At 35.4% G+C, this 21,345-nt stretch overlaps 1 protein-coding gene across 1 annotated transcript; it reads right to left on the bottom strand.

The window, feature by feature from the left end:
* Positions 1 to 2,892: 2,892 nt before the first annotated feature.
* LOC121429194 (reticulocalbin-1-like) lies at positions 2,893 to 19,747 on the bottom strand. Its single transcript, XM_041626141.1, has 8 exons — positions 19,667 to 19,747; positions 15,253 to 15,458; positions 9,131 to 9,236; positions 8,454 to 8,635; positions 7,523 to 7,636; positions 6,710 to 6,806; positions 4,397 to 4,545; positions 2,893 to 3,436 (listed from the first exon to the last, which is right to left on the bottom strand). The coding sequence occupies exons 1-8, from the start codon at positions 19,683 to 19,685 to the stop codon at positions 3,290 to 3,292; spliced, it is 1,020 nt and encodes a 339-aa protein (XP_041482075.1). The 5' UTR covers positions 19,686 to 19,747; the 3' UTR covers positions 2,893 to 3,289.
* Positions 19,748 to 21,345: the final 1,598 nt, after the last annotated feature.

Below are 21,345 nucleotides of genomic sequence, written 5' to 3'. Positions count from 1 at the left end.
TTAATATCAGCTGAAACTAAAATGTGATGTTTTGTACATAATTCTTTTTGCAAACAAGAATCTGAATGCAACATTCAGAATTTGATGTATAACTTGATTAGGGTTAAATCAAGAAAATACATAAATAATAATAATATAGGATTTGTATAGAGCACGCATCCACCTTGCTAGGTGCTCAAGGCGCTCCTATATTACCCCAGCTAAGCTAGTCTACCGATTCTGGTGCGCACAGCTTTTTGAGGAATTACTTCCTGCTTGCTGGTACCCAATTACCTCATCTGGGTCGAGTACAGCACAGTGTGGATAAATTTCTTGCTGAAGGAAAACACACCATGGCTAGGATTCAAACCCACGACCCTCTGTTTGAAAGGCGAGAGTCAAAACCACTAGACCACGACAAGCCCACATATTTTTCTTTTTGGTAGAATAAGACACTGGTACTGTGTAAAGTCATGTATAACTTAACTAACAGCTGTTTGAAATGATCTCATAATAAACTAAATGGTTATTAAACCAAATGAGGAAAGCAAAATGAACAAGAGGAAATTAAATCACTTGATCATTATAAAAGAGCAAAAATTGGCTTTTTGATCAAGTAATGACTGGATAATTTATACCAAAATGATGGTAGACCAAAAGGGTCTAGCAGACCAGTCTAGCCACAGAAGTGTTAATCTGGAGTTAGAAATGATAGCCCTTCAACCTTGAATCACATGTTGTTCTAAACTATTTGTTTATATAAGAAGGTATAAAAACAAATAGCCCCTCCCTGGAGTTATTTAAACTAAAACTGAAACAACTTCAATAAAAGTCATTCCACATAAGTTGCGCTACTCTCTTCACTAAGTTAGCATGGATGTGTCTCCCAACGACATTTTGCTGACCCAACTATTCAGATTCAAGGCAATATCCACTGTAACAGACAGGCAAACATTATGTGTGTGATATGCTATCAATGAGAAATAAAATTTTGGGTAAAACTTGTCAAAGCTTGATAAAATAATCTTAAGATACTAGGCTAATCAAGAACATTTGTAAGCAAATGTTTTCACCATTAATAAATAATAATAATACAAAACCAAAGTATATATACAAAAAAAGGTACAAGCAAGGCACCAGGGGGAGCACATTATGACATCAATTAAAAACATTAATAACAAACATTTGCCAAACATAGTAAATGTCATTTTGGGGGCTTATTAATTTTCCATTAATAAATCATGAATACACTAACAGAATGATTATATCACCCACAGAAAAGAATAATTTGTTCATAATTTGACTTCACATATATAAAATATTAGGTATGCAGTTCCATGATACATTATACATGAACTAGCTTAATAAATAAGCAAACACGGATACACATTTTTGGGGGAAAATGAAAATTCATGAACAGTGGTCACATTTCAAAATATTAAGTCACAAATAATATACACATGGGTGGGAATGCCACTTCCTTGAGTTCAAACCATGAATGTCCTTATTCATTCAATACATAGAAAAGAAAATAAACATTGGCCTTTGGAATATGGATATAAAGTGGTGCTCAATAATTAGAGAACCCCACCAGAAAATTGACACATTTAAAGTGCTCAAGTTCAGCCATGTTTTAGATAGTTAGTTGTGAAGTCAGATTATAAAATATTGCATTCAATAATTAATAAAGTTTGTTTCTCTGGGCTCGCCGAACATTGTAGTGGTGTTGTCTACATTCAACACTTGGCATGAAGGAGTGCATTTTGTGGTAGGGTTCACATACTTTTCAGCACAACTGTATGTGTAAATGATTTAATTATATAACAATGATCTTTTTGAATGCATCGTATATCATTAATGAATATTACAGTAACATACAGACATTCATTGAGATAGGTTTTCTCTCATTACAAGCTGTAATTAAATGCTAAGCCAATTCATGAACAAAAAGATATGAATAAAATGATAAAAACCTCACAAGCATTACACTGAAAATTTCATCAAAATTTGATGAAAAATAAGAAAGTTATGACATTTTAAAGTTTCGCTTAATTTCACAAACAAGTTATATACATAGCCTTGTCAGTATGCAAATGAGGAGACTGATGACATCATCCACTCACTATTTCTTTTGTAATTATTATCTGAAATATGAAATATTCTTGTTTTCTCTTCATTGTCAAGTGATACAAGGATTAATTCCTCCCTGAACATGTTAAATTAGTATTGTTTAATACAATATAGTTCAGTCAAGTTGGTCCTATTGTCAAATCTGTAAAAAAGTGAAAAAATGTATAATTCAAACAATCAAAACAAAAGAAATAGTGAGTGATGGACATCATTGCCTGTCTCATTTGCATGTCACTGTGTTGTGCATATCATTATTTTGTGAAATATAAGCGAAACTTTAAAGGGTCATAACTTTCTTATTTAACATCCGATTTGATTACATTTTATGTGTTATGCTAGTTTGATTTTCCTCTATTTATGAAAAATCAAAATTTTTCTGGGTTGGACTTGACTTTTAATATAAAGTTCAAGCTGTCCCTTCACACATCTGGTGACCCATTCTTGCACTGAAATCAGACTCTCAACACTTTGAATTCCAATCAGATAGAGTCAAAATCTGAACTTCCAGATGAAAATTCTTGTTGATATCAAGCATTTGAATACAAAGATTGTTATTTGTCAAAATCTGATGAGATGAGAATGAACTGGTGTGTTGGCTCAGTTGGTAGAGCGTCCGTCTCACAATCGGGAGGTTGGGGTTCAGACCAAAAGACATTTTTTGCTGCTACCCTGTTTGGCATTCAACAATTAAAGGGATAGAGCCTCGTCGATCTGGCGCTGCACAGCGGCTGCCGGGCCCACGATCAATTGAGCAAAGCAAATTTTCAGAGTATTTCATTTCATGTCTATTTCAAACAATAAATTATGGATTTATCATTTATCATTATAGAAAGTTCTTTCCCATTATTTTAAAATGGAAAATCAGGATGTCTCATTTGGGGCAAGAAAAGGTCACCAGACATAGATAAATATGTGTGCAAAGTTAACAGCTCTTTTAATTTAGCAAGCATCATCTTATAAGACTGATTATCATGTTTGTATTCTTGCCCTTGTTTTGTAAATGATTCAGCAATTCAGCAACTGGCAGCATATTATTTTTTTAATCAAACATTCCCATTACATTACCCCCCTCCCTTCCCCTTGGTAAAATGCATTTCTAAGCAATAAGGCACATGATATACAAGGTATGATATGTGCTATTGGTATTAAAAAATTAAAGCACTTTGTTCTATTTCTGAGGTTATAGTTCATTGTGTTGGATGACGATGTTTGGGTTTTTATGAAAATGGTGGTCATTTCCCATGAAAAGAGCTTCACTCTGAAGAGCTTCTTCTAAGCTGATTAGATCATCTTTATCGGTATCAGCCATTATTATTAAATGATCAACCTGGTAGGAAAAAAAGTACAAGAAGGAAAATGTCACATTTAAAAAAAAATGATTTTGCTAATTCATTCATTCATCCATCCATCCAACCAACCAACCATCCATCCATCCATCCAACCATCCAACCAACCAACCATCCATCCATCCATCCTTCCATCCATTCCTCTGATAGCTGGACCTAAACTGACCAAATCATATCTATCGGCATCAGCAATTACTATCAAATATTCGCCCTGGTAGGGCAAAAAAGTAAAGAATGCAATTAATCAATTTGTGAGTCATTCATTTTTTCATTAATTTACTTACAGAATAAATACATGTCATTCCCTAATAAATTTGAAATGTTATATTACTCATAACAAACATTTTCCAACTTATGATATCACATGTATACACTGCTTGTTGACTCCAAGACTAATGTGCACCAAGTTTCAAGAACAAATGGTGCTGAAGAAGAAGTTAGATCCTCAAGATTTTTCGCTGACCAATCTTATCCTAATTCCTATTCCTCTCTTCACATTCTATTGTGCAATAAAGCTAACTGGATCTCTGTCAAATCTTTTCAGACCACAGAAATCTCTTAGATTTAGGGAAAATTCATCATAGAAGAGGTATATAACTTGATCTGGGCCCTGTCTTACAAAGAGTTACGATTGATCCAATCAACCACAACTATGGAAAGCCAGCAACATCATCATCTAAAATGCATGTTTGTTTTGAAAGTTTTTTTATATGATGTATATTCATAATTTTCCTTGTGAATACAGTATGATTCTCTGTTTACAAAGAGAATTTCCTGAAGAAAAGAATTATGACATTGATGGATGTACTTGAGGTTGATCAGATAAAACGTAACTCTTTGTAAGACTGGGCCCAGGTCTAGAAATTGCTTCGACTTACGCAAATATTTGACTTACGGAAGGTCAGCAAGTTCACCTGTATTAAAAATAATCATCCACTCACCTCTCTTTCAGCCTGCTCTTGAAATGATTTTTCCTGAGATTCTAATTCAAATATTTCATTTCCTTCCAGTTTCCCGTTCCCATCAAGATCATGCTCCGTCTCAAACACCCTTCTCTCTTCCAATACCCAATCCGGTAGGTCTTCCTCTTCTAGTCAAAACAATAATAAAAACATAATAAAGTCTAAATATCTATAATATATGCAATGTCACTGCACTAACAAAGGTCACAGATTAGGCAAAATACATAATTATCAATACTGAAACCAAAGAAAGTTAGACAAATGGGAAGAGAGACATTGTGGATTTTCTTTATATTTAGTATGCACAGATTTTCATGAAAGCTGTTCGTAATAAGTTAATAATGTTCTTAGGTGCTAGGTCAGATTGGAAATAATTTGAATGCCCTATTAGCTAAGGTTTATATGTGAATGTGTACATTTGATTTTTTTTTGGTGGTTAAAACAAATTTGAGAGCAGAGGTACTACTTTGTCAACAATTAGGTAAGAATTGTATAATTCATCTCTCTTTGATGAAATACCAGGAAAAAATGGGGATCTCATTTAGCACAAAAGCACATTCTAGTCACATGTAAAACCATACATAATTTACCAACAACTTTATGAATCACCAAATAGCTTTATTCTTGGCTAGGATTGGATCTGAAAAGTTTTATACCAATCAGGGATGGACATGCAGTGCTTTGGCCAAGACAAGGAAGTTGGATGATATTCTCTGATGCAATATATTGATGAAGAGTTCAGATTTTTAAGAATGGAGGAATTTGTAGGAAATTTGAAGCAACTATGTAATAATCCAAGAACCATTTTTTAAATGATTCCATGACATTAGCTACATTTACTTTTTCAACTGCTCCTGCATATTACAATCTGAACATTACATCTGATTCTCAGCCCAACCTTAATCTAATCCTGACATTGTTCTAAACAAACACCTTTCAATAACTCTAATCCTCAGAGAAATTAAGGCAGGATCTATTGCCTCAGGACCAAATGATGGGACATCATTTTCAAACTCCAAACAATCTATATCATGTGACTTAAGCTTGAACAATTATGTTCTGGAAATCTGTATCATCCACAAATACTCTTTTGATTCACTGAATTAGCTACTTCATATATGCTTTAAGCTGAGCTCACTGGAGCAAAACAGGCAATAAAATCACCTCAATTCAATGATGGTTTTAACTAATCCCTATCTTATCTAGGTGCCTCCATTCAAATTAGGGTGTGTTTATGCTTCCAATACAGAGATAGAAACAGCGTTTTCAAATGTTTATGCTTCCAATACAGAGATAGAATCAGCGTTTTCAATGGTCGTTTTAGAATACCGATCTCAAACATGGTTCTGGGAATGCTGTTTATACTTCTTTTTTTCAGAGGCGAAATTGCAATCTGCAGCTGGCTTCGCATCGTAATTTTCGTTGAGCAGTAAAGCGAAGTCAAGTGGGGCGCGCCCTTTTTAATTTTTTTTCTAAGTGTTGTTATGGTTGACTATTATTTTAACTTTGAACAATTTTTCATCTTTTAGTAATTGCATGGAGCTCCTGACATATCCATAGAATTTCTACCCTGGAAAGGATAATAGAGACAAAATAAAGTATATTCATATATATAAGTCTAAGACATCAATTTGTTTATGCTACTGCAGGTCTTCGGGCTCAGCCATGTCTCCTCATCATAACTCATGTTCTGTTTTGTTTCCCTCAACATTCATTGTGATAGTGATTCATTTAATATTCACACATGCAAATGTACATTGGTCATTATGAAAACCAGAGAGCCGAGAAGTAATTCGGTGGAGGTAACTCCCTGAAATAGAACCATGCAACTGTATTTGCCCACTTATTTTCATCTCACTAGAAGCATGTACAAAATGATGTCATTTAAACATGTTTGGTTCTGTTTATTCTTCCCAGAAGCCCTGATAGTGGTCAAAAGACATTTAGAATCACACCTTTTTGTAAGTTTATGATTGGCGTTCTGAAATGTTGTTTAAATGAAAGTAAACATGGACGCAACCGTGTTATGGACTAATCAAGTATAAAAATGTGATTCTGGCCTGAAAAGTGGAAGCATAAACATGCCCAAAGTTGGCCTAAAAACAGAACATTACTGGGTGTATTCTCACTGTCATAGTCAATTGCCATTAAATGTGCTCCTAATATGGCACTTTGGATTGGAATTTGAATAAGATTTCGAGTTAGGTGAAACAGATTAAGAGAGGATGTTTTTTTCTTCAAAATCTGAAAGATTATTAGGGTTACCCTCGCCTCTCTGTCTTTCTCTCTTACCTTCTTTCAGCAAAAAGTCTCCAATAAACTCAGTAACTTCAATGCCACCATCTTTGTTTGTATCAAAATCTTCCAGTGAATCCATAATGACAACTTTCTATGAATAAAAGTGTCAAATAAAGAGGAGTGGTAAAAGCATTTCAACGTAATTTAACAGAAAAATGAAAGATTATTACATACTTAAACTGTATTTTAGTCTATACTGTATAGAGATGTATAGGGTTTTTGTTTAAACAGAGACACTGATGTTACCATTATAAACACATGCTTCTTACAAGAACAGAAACTACTTCCTTTTCACCCTAGAAACTTTCTTTCATGTGATATAAAATATAACTATCACCACCACCACCTCCACCTCCACCCCCCACCACCTCCACCACCACCACCACCCCAACCACCACCATTACCACTACCTCACCTACCACCATCACCACCATGACTCATCACCACCACCACTATCACAATGGTCACCATGCATTACCATATCACAACTGACACCAATAATAACATCACATCTACCATCACTGGTTTCAACATGCACCATAGCAATCCCCACCACCACCACCATCACCACCACTACCACCATCAGTCCATCACCATTATCATAACTATCCAAACAGCACTACCATCATCATCATCACCATTCACTAAATGGTATAATCCTAGATTGAAAGATATAAAATACTCAACATTAGGTGCAATTACATGTACCACCACCAATACCGTCATCGCTACCACCATCACTACCACCACAATCTTCATCACCACCATTACCACCACCACTACCATTTCTCATACTATCACTCCTACCTCCATTTGTTTGAATAATCTTGGATTGTGAAACATATGGAACTCATTGGGTGTTAAGAATCCATCGCCATCACTGTCTGCTAGATCAAACGCTCTCTTGGAACGCTTGATATGCTGTATAAAGTAAGAGGAAGAAGGGGAGAGAGAGAGAGAGAGAGAGGAGAGAGGAGAAGAAGAAACAGAGAAGTGGTGAAAGAGAGATGGGTAGAAGCCAAGACACAAAACAAACAAAAATAAAAATTAACAAGTTGACTTTCATAGTCTCATCTCAAAGTGACTTTAATGAATGCATAAAGATCAGACAAAGTTGTGTGAAAGATTTCATCTTATTGACTTCAATTGAGCAAAATAATGTGCAAAATTGCCAAGCAAGGGCACTGTAACACAGCAACAGATTACCAGACCGGTAGTCAGATCGGAACTAAAAGATTTTACAAAACAAATCATATAGATGATTATTATCAGTTTTTTAACTCTTTTATTGAGCTACTTTATGCATGAAATATATAGTAAAATTTTTTTTTAAATTTTTTCTAGTTGTATAGTATGTTTAATTGAACATTACTGACAATATCCTACTATGTCTACCCTATATTAGGTGGTGGCAGCTGTATCTTTGCCTAATGTGCTTGATGCAGTGTGACTACAGTATGTGTGAAATAACCACTGCCCAATATACCCTCTCATCTTGCTTTAGTCATTCTTTTCTTGTTATAGAATAAGATTTGGAACATGTTTTTTACACAAAAAACAACAAGCACAAATTTGTCGCTAAAAGAAATAATTCAAAGCAAGACAGGAGAGCATGGGCAGTGACAGCCATTGTTTGTAGTCTTGCTGCATCAGACACATTGCTTACATTTTGCATAACAACATCAGACTCCTAAAGACAAGTCTCCGCTAGATTATAGGCTATACTATTCCATCATACCTTTGTATAGGCTTCCCTGTTTTCCTCCACATCGTCACCCATTGCATAGCCAAAGACATAATCATGATACTCAAACCATGAAACCATCTTATCTTTGTTATCATCGATTGGATCCATGGAATTGATCGCATCTTCTTTATCTACTGTGAGCAAGGCATGGTAAAGCCATTCAGTCAACTCATCTAGTGTCGTAGAGAGAATGGAAATTAGGAATCATTTAAGTAGAGTGAAATGTTCAATCTTATTTTCTTTTATCTGATTGTATTTCTAATAGTAAAATTACCTTTTCATGGGGTTCAAGTTAGTTAACTGCACCTCTTTTAATGGACTTCCTACAGACCTTCACAGTAAATCATAAATCAAATTATCAATTTTTATAGCACTTCATCTCTAGAAGATCTTTGCATGTACATATATCATTAACAAAGTTATAGGAATCCAAGAAATTAAAAAATACCAAGAAATAATAATAATATAATGTTTAACACTGAAGTTTCAAATTTTTACAAAGAATAATAAATTTTGGTAAGTGAGATGATACTCCAGTACCGTATTAATTGTGTTGTTCCGATTTACCAAAAGCTTTTCCAAAATAATGTCCATTATCATCCGCCTTGTGGTCCCTTGGCCTTGTGGGAAAATAATCGGCCTCGTGGACCTACCCCATATATACCAACCTTTACTGATATGTTCATCTCCATTCTTGTCCACCAATTTAAAAACGTCTGAGAATACTTCCTTTCTCTTTTCATCTGATAGACTTCTAAATATCTTGGCTTTGGCCTGTGGGGTCACAATTTAATATGAATTAGAAAAAAATTGTCTCACTGGTGGCATACTCGCTTGAATGGAATCTTTTAATGCAAATTATAGAATGCCAATATGTATCTTCAGATTAAATCTCTATAATATCATGATATGTAGGCCTAACTTTTAAAGAAATGTAAATGGAAGAATGTTAGTTTTCATGTCATTATAATATTAGGAGTAAATCAGATATATTTATATGGATGTCCAATTTTCAGATTACAACTGAATACAGTTAATGAAATCTCTCTCTCTCTCCAGGCTACAAACTTTGGTGCACTCCCTGCCAGTTGGCTTCTACAATACGGTGTTGGGCAGTATCAATAATGGAGAAGTAAATATATATATATATATATATATATATATATATATTTTATATATATATATATATATAAGTTGGAAGTCGAGGTGTTATTACTAAAGAAAACAAGCAACAGATTAAGAAGATTTTCTGTCTTGTAAATAGTAGAGTATGTAAGGACACCATTCGTACTATTTCCCTATCTTCACCTTTCCCCTATCTTGTCAGCTCATCTAGTCATCTGTATAAGTAGGTAGATGATCTTTGTAAAGAAATAAATTACATACTAATAATGCAACATCTCATTCACAAAACTTTGTATTGCACTCCCTTAATTCTTCTTATTCCTTTTTTCTTCATTCTCCTCTGCCTTCCCTTTTATCCTGTTTCCCTCCTTCTTTTCGCTCGTCACACTTGCCCTCCTCCTATTTCTCTTCATCAAGTTCACTCTTTCTATCTCCCGTCTATCCTCTCTTCATTTCAGTTGTAAGGGTGTATGCTTGATCTATTTCAATTTTGTTTTCTTCACTAACCAATGTATTATCGTTTTATGTAAATTTGATTGTGATATGTTATATATTGTGTATCTGTAATTCTTTTATTAGTCCTGTAATTCCTCCTAAAAAAAACAAGTAAGATGACTTATTTTCATTGTTTGTAACTTCCCTTTGTTTCTAAACATCCAATTCTGTGTTAGTTATGTATAAAAACATTTTAAACAAGTGGAGCACCTCTGGCAGTTCACCTGCATCACACGATTAAAAAAAAGCAGCAGTACTGACTTTGAAAACTACTATAAAATAATTATTCACACGAAACACCATTCATATAATGATACAATACTACGTTCAATGACAATAAATGACATTTGACCTTGATCATGCGACCTAAGACTTGTCAGCGATACTTGATTACCCCTATATCCACATTTTATAAACTATATGTATAAACTTTGAAAGTCATGACAGCAATCTAATAATTACATGTATCTCTAAAATGGTCAAAGTTCAATGACCTTAAATGACCTTTGAATTTGGTCATGTGACCTAAAACTCGAATGAGATGATCAGTGATACTTGATTACCATACTCTTATTTCCAAGTTTTATGAACAAGATCCACACACTTATGATATAGTTATGATGGTAAATGCAACAGATACCCCAACATGGCCAACGTTCACTGACCTTAAAGGATACACACAAAGAAAATTCACGAAAGTGATGATTATAGACAAATTATATATGAATGGAAAGGTCTTGTCTTTTTATACACAAATATGTCACTAAAAAGTCTTACAGATGTTGTGGAAATGCAAGAAATGAAATTAATAGAGACCCTTCTCAGCCCCCCAGCCGCCCCCAGGCAGACATTCACGCGATCGAAAACAGTCGAGAATAATGACGTCACATGATCGACTACACACTATCTCTCTGTGCATAATACACTGATGCACCTTCCTGGTCTCTATTTTTCTTCGAATTTACCGTTTTCTTCATGTGTTGTGATATCCGATTTCGACATCTTCAGACTATAAGAGAACCAGAACTGTGTTACTTTGTCCATTTTTATTGAATTATGAACTGGAAAGACCGATTTTGTCCACTCGACAGTCTTCGTTGTGTTGCTCTGATTCCAAGCTGTACGGTCCCATTCACTTGCTGCCGATGCAGGTTACGCTGTTTGATCCAGTCAAAAGTCAAGGTAAGCATGTTTGGAAACTGTAGTCTGTACTTGTTCTGACGATGCATTCAGGTCAGATGACAGATACAGATCTGATATAATTTTAGAATCATGCATTTTGGCATGACTACTATTAAAATTAAAAAGTCTTTATTTTAGAAATAATGTTTTTGCACAATTCCAGCAGATTTTTCTTCACAAAGACTTCAGTCAGATTTCTAAATAAACTGGTCAGGACTCAGGCGATTAAATTATTTAGGAGCACTGGCATGGACCATGGCTGAAAATATGCTGTTTCAGAGGAATGTTTGGCATTATCGTAGTTTTTGTCACCAGTCCATTCACTGCCGTTTATTTCGTCAACGGCGGTGATCCACTCCCATTGACTTTGTACACAACGAGCGCACAAACACCAAATTTCACGATAAGGCCGAATGTTTTCACGATAAGGCCAAATGTTTAAGTTTTTATTATACACAGGTCTAGTACCCAATGCGTTTATGCTCAGGAGGGCCCTGTATCGTATACATCCAGATACACAGAATTATATCACCATAATGCCGATGTCATGAAGCAAGACAAATTTTCAGCAGTGGTTACCCTGATCATGCTGATTCCTGGCCAAAACTAGAGTCTGGTGTTTCTTTCTGATTAGAGTGCTTCTACATATGAATGCGTAGTGCCTTCAACATAAAACAATGAAGATAAATGCACTCTTTGTAATGACACAGAGTACCGTACCTCAAGTGATTCACTACCGCTAAGCGGTAAGTAGAGTGGGGCCTACACAAACATCACTTGAGCGTTGAGGTAGAGCACCAGTGTTCTGAGTGGAATTTTTCAGGTGTCTAAACCTACTATTATTTGTTGTTGACTGGGAATTACATGCCACCGCACGTCGTCAATCATCAAGATAATGAAATTCATACTTTGATTTGATTATTTAAATTATTTCTTTATTTTTTCTCTCTTCTACACACAGATCTGCACACTTGCTGACTCTGGTGACTTCTGGTCTCTGCTCGCTACTTCAATCTGGGAGATTCCATCATGTCCTCTTACTGATTTGGATATAGCCATTTTTTTCTTCACTCTTTCCAGGAGCTACGGTGCAAGTTTTGGACTGATAATGATGCAACAGAAAATGGATCTTTATCGATCTTGGAAACGATTTTGAGCACAGTTTTGGAGAGAACTAAAAAAATTGACTTGGACAGGAATACAGCTTGTCGAAAATAAGAACACACAACTTAAAACGAAAAAAACAATTTTAATGTTATTAGGGCATTTTGCAAGAAATTTTCTAATCAATCACACGTCCCAAATCAAGGGTAAGTCCTTTGATTAAAGACAAACATGTACATGTAGTTGAACTGCTATTGCAACTCGACCTTATTACGCTTGAATTTGAATTTAAGACTTACGCTTGATTTGCAATGGAACATAAGTTTCTTGCAGTGCCCCATATTTGTGTTTTGTTATCAGATATCTAACGTGCTGATTTTTCTCGAAAGGTATAATATATTTGTCCTTTTAAACGGTATTTGAATATGGGTACGCCTTTTATTTGTTTTCCACAATATTTATTGCATGTACATGTATGAACAGAAGTGAAATATTTATTGTGAAGCACTGAATGTTGTGTGCTGTTGTGTGATGGTTCATCATTTTTTTTGTTCTAAGACTGTAAGCCTGGTGGGTGTGAGGAAGTGGCCTGGATGAAAGAAAAGTGAACATGTGCCCAATTACAGATTTGCATATTTTAAGACAATTTTGTTTCTGGATAAATATTGCTATGCATTCCCTACATTAAGAGTAAAGGAGAAGTCCACACAATCAAAAATTCATTTGAATTTAAAGAAAAATAAGATATTGCAGGAAATTTCATAAAAACTTTGATTCAAATTTATATAATTACTACTCTAACATTGAGAAATTTTGCCTAATTTATAAAACGATGATATGCTCATCTGTGTCGATGTGCAAATTACACTAACCGTTATGTCACACGCACTAAGTTCTTTTGTATTTTGTTGTTTGATATATTTACATGACATGTAGATTTGATATTTAATTTTCTATTTATTTTCTGAAAAATTTTCAGAGGGATTTTAATTCCTCCAAATAACATTTAGAGTTACAGTTCCGTAAATGTAACCTATTGTGTTTGGATGAAGAAATTCCTATACTCAAATCTGCAAAGAATTAAAAAACAAAATGCCACAAAAAAATTAGAAACAAATGTGATGTGAGTGACAACACTAATTTGCATATCATTGTTTTGTGACTGTTTTGAGTAAAAACAGCAAGGGAAATTACTCTATTCAAATAATTTTTAGTTGATGTGGACTTGACTTTTAACTCATCCTGTACCCCTCCCATCCCAAATAAGAGTAGAATCTAATCAAGAACTTGAAAATCAAAAGCAGCAATTAAATAAGATTTGATAAATACAGGTCTGAATGGGATTTCACAAGAAAAAAAAGCTGGGTAGGGACGAGAAGGAATAAAAAAAAAAAATAACCAAGTTAATCCGAGTTTTGAACCAGGGTCCTCGCACACGACAAAACGATGGCGAACACGTTTGGCCACAGACCGTTCCCTACATTATTGTGGGCTTTTAAGATATATGAAACAAAGTCCGCTCGCCGCAGTGGGCTAATCATGTTTCGGCAATTCAACTGCAATTTCAATCATTTCGCGATGGATATTGCCATGTTATTTTGTGGTTCCTGACTTTGTTACGTAATGAAATTTCATAATTTTTTTTCAGTCGTGACGAAGAATGTCTATGCTTCATATTGATTATAATATCAATTTGTCGCAAGTGTGATTTCTAAGTGAAAATATGCTTTGTTTATTCAAATATATTTCTTGAAAAAAAAATCATTTTTTCTAAGCTAAATATCGGTTACCAAAATACGTTAAATGTGCACTTTATTTCACTGTCCAGTAAATTCAAACTTTTATCTATCACAAGACCAATCTTGTGAGGAATAAACAATTCTAAGAGCAAAAAACGCTGATTGGAAAGATCGTCTTCAATGGGCTGCTGTCAGCTCAGCTGCTCACGCTCATTGTGTGACGTCACTCAGCTGGAGCTCGCAAGAGGACCGATGGAAGGCAGAAATATGGCATGAAAATAAATCATTTTTGAGAGCTGATTTCTGCAAACTCTAATGACTATTTTGAAAAGTGAAGTTATATATCTGATTAGTAATACTTCCCCTTTACAATGATGACCACAAAAAGGCATTATAAAATACTTTGGATTCTTCGGGTGTCTCCTTTAATGATATTTGGTCTTGATCATGTGACCTAAAACTCGCACAGAATGTTGAGTGATACATGATTACTCTTATGTGTTATGTCCAAGTTTCATGAATCAGATCCATAAACTTTGAAAGTTATGAAGGTAATTCAACAGATATGTACCCCAAACTTGGCCAACATTCACTGACCCTAAATGACCTTTGTCATGTGACTTGAAACTCAGGCAGGGTGTTCAGTAATACTTGATTAATGTTATGTCCAAGTTTCATGAACTAGGTCCATATATTTCCAAAGTTATGACATTTCAAAAACTTAACCTTTGGTTAAGATTTGGTGTTGACGCCGCCCGTTGGAAAGCGGCGCCTATAGTCTCACTCTGCTATGCAGGTGAGACAAAAGCATAACATGAGTGAAAATCTCAGAAAATAACAGGGATTTTGAAAAAAAAAGTGTGGGGGGGAGCTGAAGAACACCCAGCCCCCCCCCCTGAATAACAATACATGATACACCTGCACTTCAGTATGGATAGAGCTTGGCAAACAGATGCTAAACACTGCAAACAATTGTGATCAGAAGATATTCCATTGATGTATCCTTTTTGCTTTATTGGATTTTGCTTTGGATTTTGCTTTGGATTTTCAGCTACAGAGCTTTCTCGTTGTTCAACTTTTTGTCCTGAACAATTGCGTTTTTAGGAAATCTTTGAAAAGGTAGAATTAATGTAGATCCATCTTACCTGTCCACCAAGGAACAATGTTTGATCAAAAGAATCAAGATGGCGGTCATCAGCATAGTGGGGCAGGATATCCTCAATCTTATTAGCTTCCTCCTTCTCATTAACAGCATTCTTTGTTTGGATGACATTCACCCCAATGCTTAACATCACTCCAAGTATGATGAGAAGATGCGACATGATTTGGCAAACTCTGCAACAGAGAAAGGCTGCAGGGAAGAAAGGAAAATGTTTACGACTAAGCATTGGTGTAAGGAGTCAAACTACTTGAAGGGGGGAGGGGCAGAGAACATGACATTAGACTTAGTAGCCAGCCTAAATTCCCATTTTTAACCTACTGGTGCAAACAAGTTTTAGCTCAATTTACTCTCCAATATCTAATCATAAGTTTCAGCTATATCATAGCTCTGTATTGGATTTGATCCCAACATTGTGGTGAAAACTATCAGTCAGCCTTTATCCTCATGATAGTTTTAAGAAACCTACATTAGTTGACAATATGGCAATGAATAGCATTTAAAATCTTATTAATTGTATACAAAGCACTTCTTGGTCAAGCTCCTGGCTACATTACATAGTTAATCATGGTCGCAATTTATGCAGTTCATCGGATATGCTTTTACAGATCCCATCCTTCAAAGCAAAAGTAACGCTAGGTGATCGAGCATTTGCTAGTGCGGCCTCCAAGTTCTGGAATAGCTTACCCATTGGAAGTTAGGAAGGCACCATCCGTAAACACTAAACAACTTTAAATCAAAGCTAAAAACACATCTATTTGATTAATAACAAGCTCTTTAGGAGTCCTAAATAGTGCAGTAGAATATACACTTTATGGAATAGTTTCTGCGCTCTATTAATTTATATATCATAATTATTACAATATTTGTCAAAGAGTAGCGTGTTCACGCAGTGTATTGTACCTGCAATCCAGTCCCCATAAAAAATATCAATAAGGTTAAGTCAATTCAATTGCCACATAAATCAATGCTTTGAATGCGGGCAATAAAACTCTAGGGGACACTAGGACCTCAATAAGATGGAAAAGCTGCCAGAGTAGTCAGACTTTCAAGTTGTTACTGTTGTTTGTTGTAGGTTGTTTCCACACCCAAATGATCTCCTCAGTATTCTCTTAGTGTGTTTGTCACAAGGTTGACGAGCTGCTAGGTACTATTTGCTTAGATACTGTTGCTAGAAGTTGGCATTGGTGTTTTTGATGATGCAAGCCAAAGAAGATGCTATTATAGATTACATTTGAAGTGACAATTTGGGATTAGTCCCAAGAAAGGAAAAGAGAGATATATCTTGAAGATAGGAAGGGGTGCTTGTCCTCTTACATCCAATGTCAATTGATTGCATCATCTCCGCTCTATACGACTTGTGAAGTGGGCAGTGAAGGAGGAAATGTTTAAAGGACAAGTACACTCCAACAAAAAGTTGATTTGAATAAAAAGAGAAAAATCCAAAAAGCATAACACTGAAAATTTCATCAAAATTGGATGAAGAATAAGAAAGTTATGACATTTTGAAGTTTTGCTTAATTTCACAAAACAGTTATATATGCACATCCTGGTCGGTATGCAAATGAGCAGACTGATGACGTCATCCTCTCATTATTTTTTTTGTATTTTATTATATGAAATATTTTAAATTTTCTCCTCGTTGTCAAATGAAACGTTTAATTCCTCCCTGAACAAGTAGAATTAGCATTGTTTAATACTATATGGCTAGGTCAAGTTGGTCCTTACTGTCAAATCTGCAAAAAATTAAATATTGTTTAATTCAAACAATAAAAAACAAAAGAAATAGTGAGTGAAGGACATCATCAACTGTCTCATTTGCATGTCACTTAATTGTGCATATCACTATTTTGTGAAAAATAAGCGAAAGTACTAAAAGTACTAAGTAGGTTTTGGCGAGTTGTATGAAGGTTATGTAGGAAGTAAAGAATACACATATGCTATTGAGCTTTAGTGTCATTGTTGTACAAAATCCAGAGATATTTTAGTAAAAAAAAATGGAAAGAGTTCCATATGCACCCCCCACTAAAAATAACAAGATTGTTGAGACTTCCAGTTCGTTCATTTCAGATTTTTCTATCACTTTTTTACTGTTGCTTACCTTGGTTGGGACTCGAACTCATCTCGATTTATCTGCAGTCAAGACCTTTCCCGCTATGCTAGCGAGAAGCGCTGATACCGGAAGGGGTATTTTAACGATTATCAGCCGATAGTTTGACTAGTCTTGACTCACAGACCCTTTACTGACTAAATAAACTGATGTCTATGGACAATTACACGCATTAGATCCTGCTCGAAATTTGACGGAATAAAGCCATATTTTGGTATGTATTTCCACTTCCCCATCATATATGTTCTACATTAGGGCTAGATATATTATTCTGAAATTTCTCCATGTTTTTTTTTTCAATTTTAGTGGGGGGTGCATATGGAACTCTTACCAAAAAATTTTACATTAGTCTAATTTTTCATATCAAGACTGCAATAAACAATGACTTATTTAACTCAAAATTTCATAACTAAAATAAATCACCAGACAATTTGCCCTGCTCAGCTGACAAGATTCATTGTGTGTATTTGTGCGTTAATTTGGGCAAATATTTTACTAAAATTATACAGATGGCAGCCATCCGTTTCGAGGAGTTTTTTCATGTATTTTATTTTTTTTTAATTTCTCCTCGTACATAGCCGCCATTAGGGGGTTAACAATGCAAAATCCCCCCTGTGGGGCTCATTAAATTTGGCTTTATTTCATAGAAATATATGAAAAGAACTGGCCCAAAATAAAGATTATCCCTTTTGGCCTGAAATGCACCGCAACAGGAAAAAATAAACTTAAAAAGGAAAAAAAAAACAGTGACTTACTTCCGCTGTCGCACAACTCCCACTTCCCTGGTTTATCTGCACTTAATACAACATATGGCCATTGAGTCTCTGTACAGATTGAGTTAGAACTTCGGTCTCTGTAATTGGTAAGTGGAGCCTAGCCTTGAGTACTCCGTGATGATATTTAAAAATATTTTCACACATACTTTTTCATCACTGCACCTTGAAACCCTTCCCAGGTTCATAGATAAATAAAATAAATAGATACGAATCGATTTCACCCTCTAAATATGGATTTCCTAGGGAAATCAATCCGGTTGTATAGGTCTCGCTTATCCATGTATGGGAAGGGTTTCAAGACTCTGTGATGAAAAAGCATATGCAAAAATATTTTTAAATATCATCACGGAGTCCTAAAGGCTAAGTGGAGCCAACGGAGATCAGCGGAACAACCAATATAACAGAGACTGAAGCTTTTTAGTCTAGCTATAAAACTCATAAAAATGGGCTAAAAAAAGCTAAATTATTTGCAATGCCATGGGCATTATGATTGAATACAGAGCCTAGTGCCGAGACCAGAAAAATAGTTGTGAGCAAGCAAAAATAATGAGGGTATATTGTTATTCAAAAATCAAAATCAAATTTTGTGACAGTCGATGAGTCACGTGACAAGTCGACAGTCATGAGTCAAGACAAGAGTCAAGACCAAGTCAAGCAAGAGTCAACTAGACAGCTGGCAGCCGTCTGTTTCGAGTTTTATAACTTTTTTTTTTAAATTTCTCCTCGTACACAGACGGCTCGCTATCATGCAGCCACCACCATTAGGGGACTTGCGATGCAAAATCCCCCCGTCGCGGCTATTCAATTTTTGTCTTTAATGAATAAAAATTTTGAAAATTAATGCAACCAAAATGCAAGTTAATATTCCCTCTTGGCATTAATTGCCAAAAACAGAGAAAAATCAAGTAAAAAGTAACAAAAACAGTGACTTACCTCTGCTGTCGCGCAAATTCACTTCCCCGTTTTATCCGATCTTAAGTACATAAACATATGGCCATCGAGTCCCCTGTACAGATCGCGCTAGAACTTCGGTCTCTGTATTTGGTGAGTGAAGCCAACGGAGTTCAGCTGAACAACCAACATAACAGAGACCAAAGCTTTTGGTCTAGAGTCAACAAGTTGAACAAGACTCAACTTTCATATTTTTAATTTTTCAAGTGATTTACAATTACAGCAGTCCATCAGTTTCGTGTTGTAATATCTGTATGCCATCTTTTGGTGTATTGTTGGTAAAAAATAACATATATTGAGTGCTTATCTTGTGTCCCTGAACTTCAAGGCCACTCTGATCAAATAAAACTGAAATAAACAAAGGTCACCATGGACCTGACATGAAAACGAATGCATAGGACTGAACTATGACCAATATTCACATTAACAAATACTAAAGAGGCACGATATGAAATATAGAAGTTCAATGAGAAATATTGTCAAATGATAATGTTCTCAACAGCATAATTTTAATCGGCACCATGAAAATAGGGTAAAATGTCGATAATAAAGGTGATACTCACAGAAAACAGCGACTCTCATCCCCCTACACTTTTGCTGATTCTTTATTTCCGGTCGTCCGAAACGCGTGCGCGTGCGTTCAAAAGTTTACCTCTCGATTTGAAACTGAGGTGAGGTTCTTACAGCTTATCACCTTTTTTTATTTTATATATATTTTTAAAATATAATTTGAAAAAAATAATATGTAATTTGTATTAGTTTTATTACAAAAAAGACTAATTAGAAAAATTTTGCCCAAAATAAATATTTTTATTTATTTTTTGATAAATAGTAGTGTACTTAAGTCGTCTGCTACAATTGGGTCTGCGCGTACGTCTCATAGAGTTGCTCTCTCATTCGCTCTCATCTTATGATAATACATTAGAAATGCGTGCGTCTATGTGTTTTTTGTACGTGCCAAGCCCTTATCCAGCTGCTGGGTCAGGACCTTTTGACAGTAAATTGACGAAAGAAAAACCTTTATTTCTTCGAATCACGGGGTCTTTTGCATCTCGAACTCCTCTTGGGATTTCTTTTCGGCATTTCATTTTATCTGGTAAGTTTTTTAATCTTTATTTCTTCGTCATTTCACGGAAAAATGGGATAACACATAAACAAAGAAAAAGAAAGACGGGTGGAGAGAGTGAGAGACAGCAACAGTGCATAGCGAGCATGTGTTGTGTTGAGTGTGTATTGATGATGTGTATTGTAGTACGCGAGCAGATGATGCGAGTTGTGTTGGATCATCATCTCCGAGATTGGAGAGCATCGTGAGGAAGATCTCGGGGAAGATTTATCTTGATGTTTTCTCATTCCCATATTTCTCATGATTCTGGTATCACTTGTTCATCATTTCGACTTACTGATTAAGCATGTTAAGTGGAATCCGACCTGGCGTGGGAAATGCGTGTTGATATATTGATGTGCAATGCCACGATTGTGCAGAATATTCGTGATCTGTGATCATGTTATTGTTGCAGAATTTTGTTATGTTCTCTTTTGTCGTTTTTGCAAAAAGGGATCGGGAGGATAGTTTATTGTTGTGAAGTCAGTTTACTCCATTTAATATTAAATATCTGTTCTAGATTTTTTTTTGTTGGTGGCATAACTGTGAATGTGGGTTACATGCCCTTGACGTTTAATTCAAATCCCGAATAAAATATTGAGTACTGTTGGAGGTATATCACTCATGGTACATAATACCAGCTCCATAGATCCATGTCACTCTTGCATCTACTTCCAGGTTTAAGGCAGGGGTTTAATCATAGGCGGCGGAAGCGGGGGGGGGGGGAGGGTAGGGGTGAGAAATTTTTTTTTTGCTTCTCAATTTCCCCCAAAAAATTCAGGTGGACCCCCCTGAATTTGTTATGGTTTCCCCCCTGCCTCATTTTTTTTTTGCTTGTCAAAAAATATTGGTTGATAACCAAAATTTCAGGTGGACCCCCCCTAATTTTTTTGCCTTCCGCCACCAATGCGTTTAATGCGATACTAATTTGGTTTGTGCCATTTGGAAGCAGAACAGGATGGAGCTGTGTTTTGTTTTTGTTTAATTTTACAGTGTATGCGATCATGTTTGTTTTAGGGTTGGTGTTGAGGTGAAGGGGGTGGGGAGGGGTAGAAACTCCCCCATCATTTTTTTCCCCTTTTCCCTTAATATTCATAATTTATATTTGTGAACAATTGAAATAATTTCATTTCCTGC

This window comes from Lytechinus variegatus, chromosome 15 (genome assembly GCF_018143015.1).
Source record: "Lytechinus variegatus isolate NC3 chromosome 15, Lvar_3.0, whole genome shotgun sequence".
Lineage (NCBI taxonomy): Eukaryota > Metazoa > Echinodermata > Echinoidea > Temnopleuroida > Toxopneustidae > Lytechinus > Lytechinus variegatus.
The sequence above is the reverse complement of the archived record's forward strand: the minus strand, read 5'-3'. Positions and strand labels throughout refer to the sequence as shown.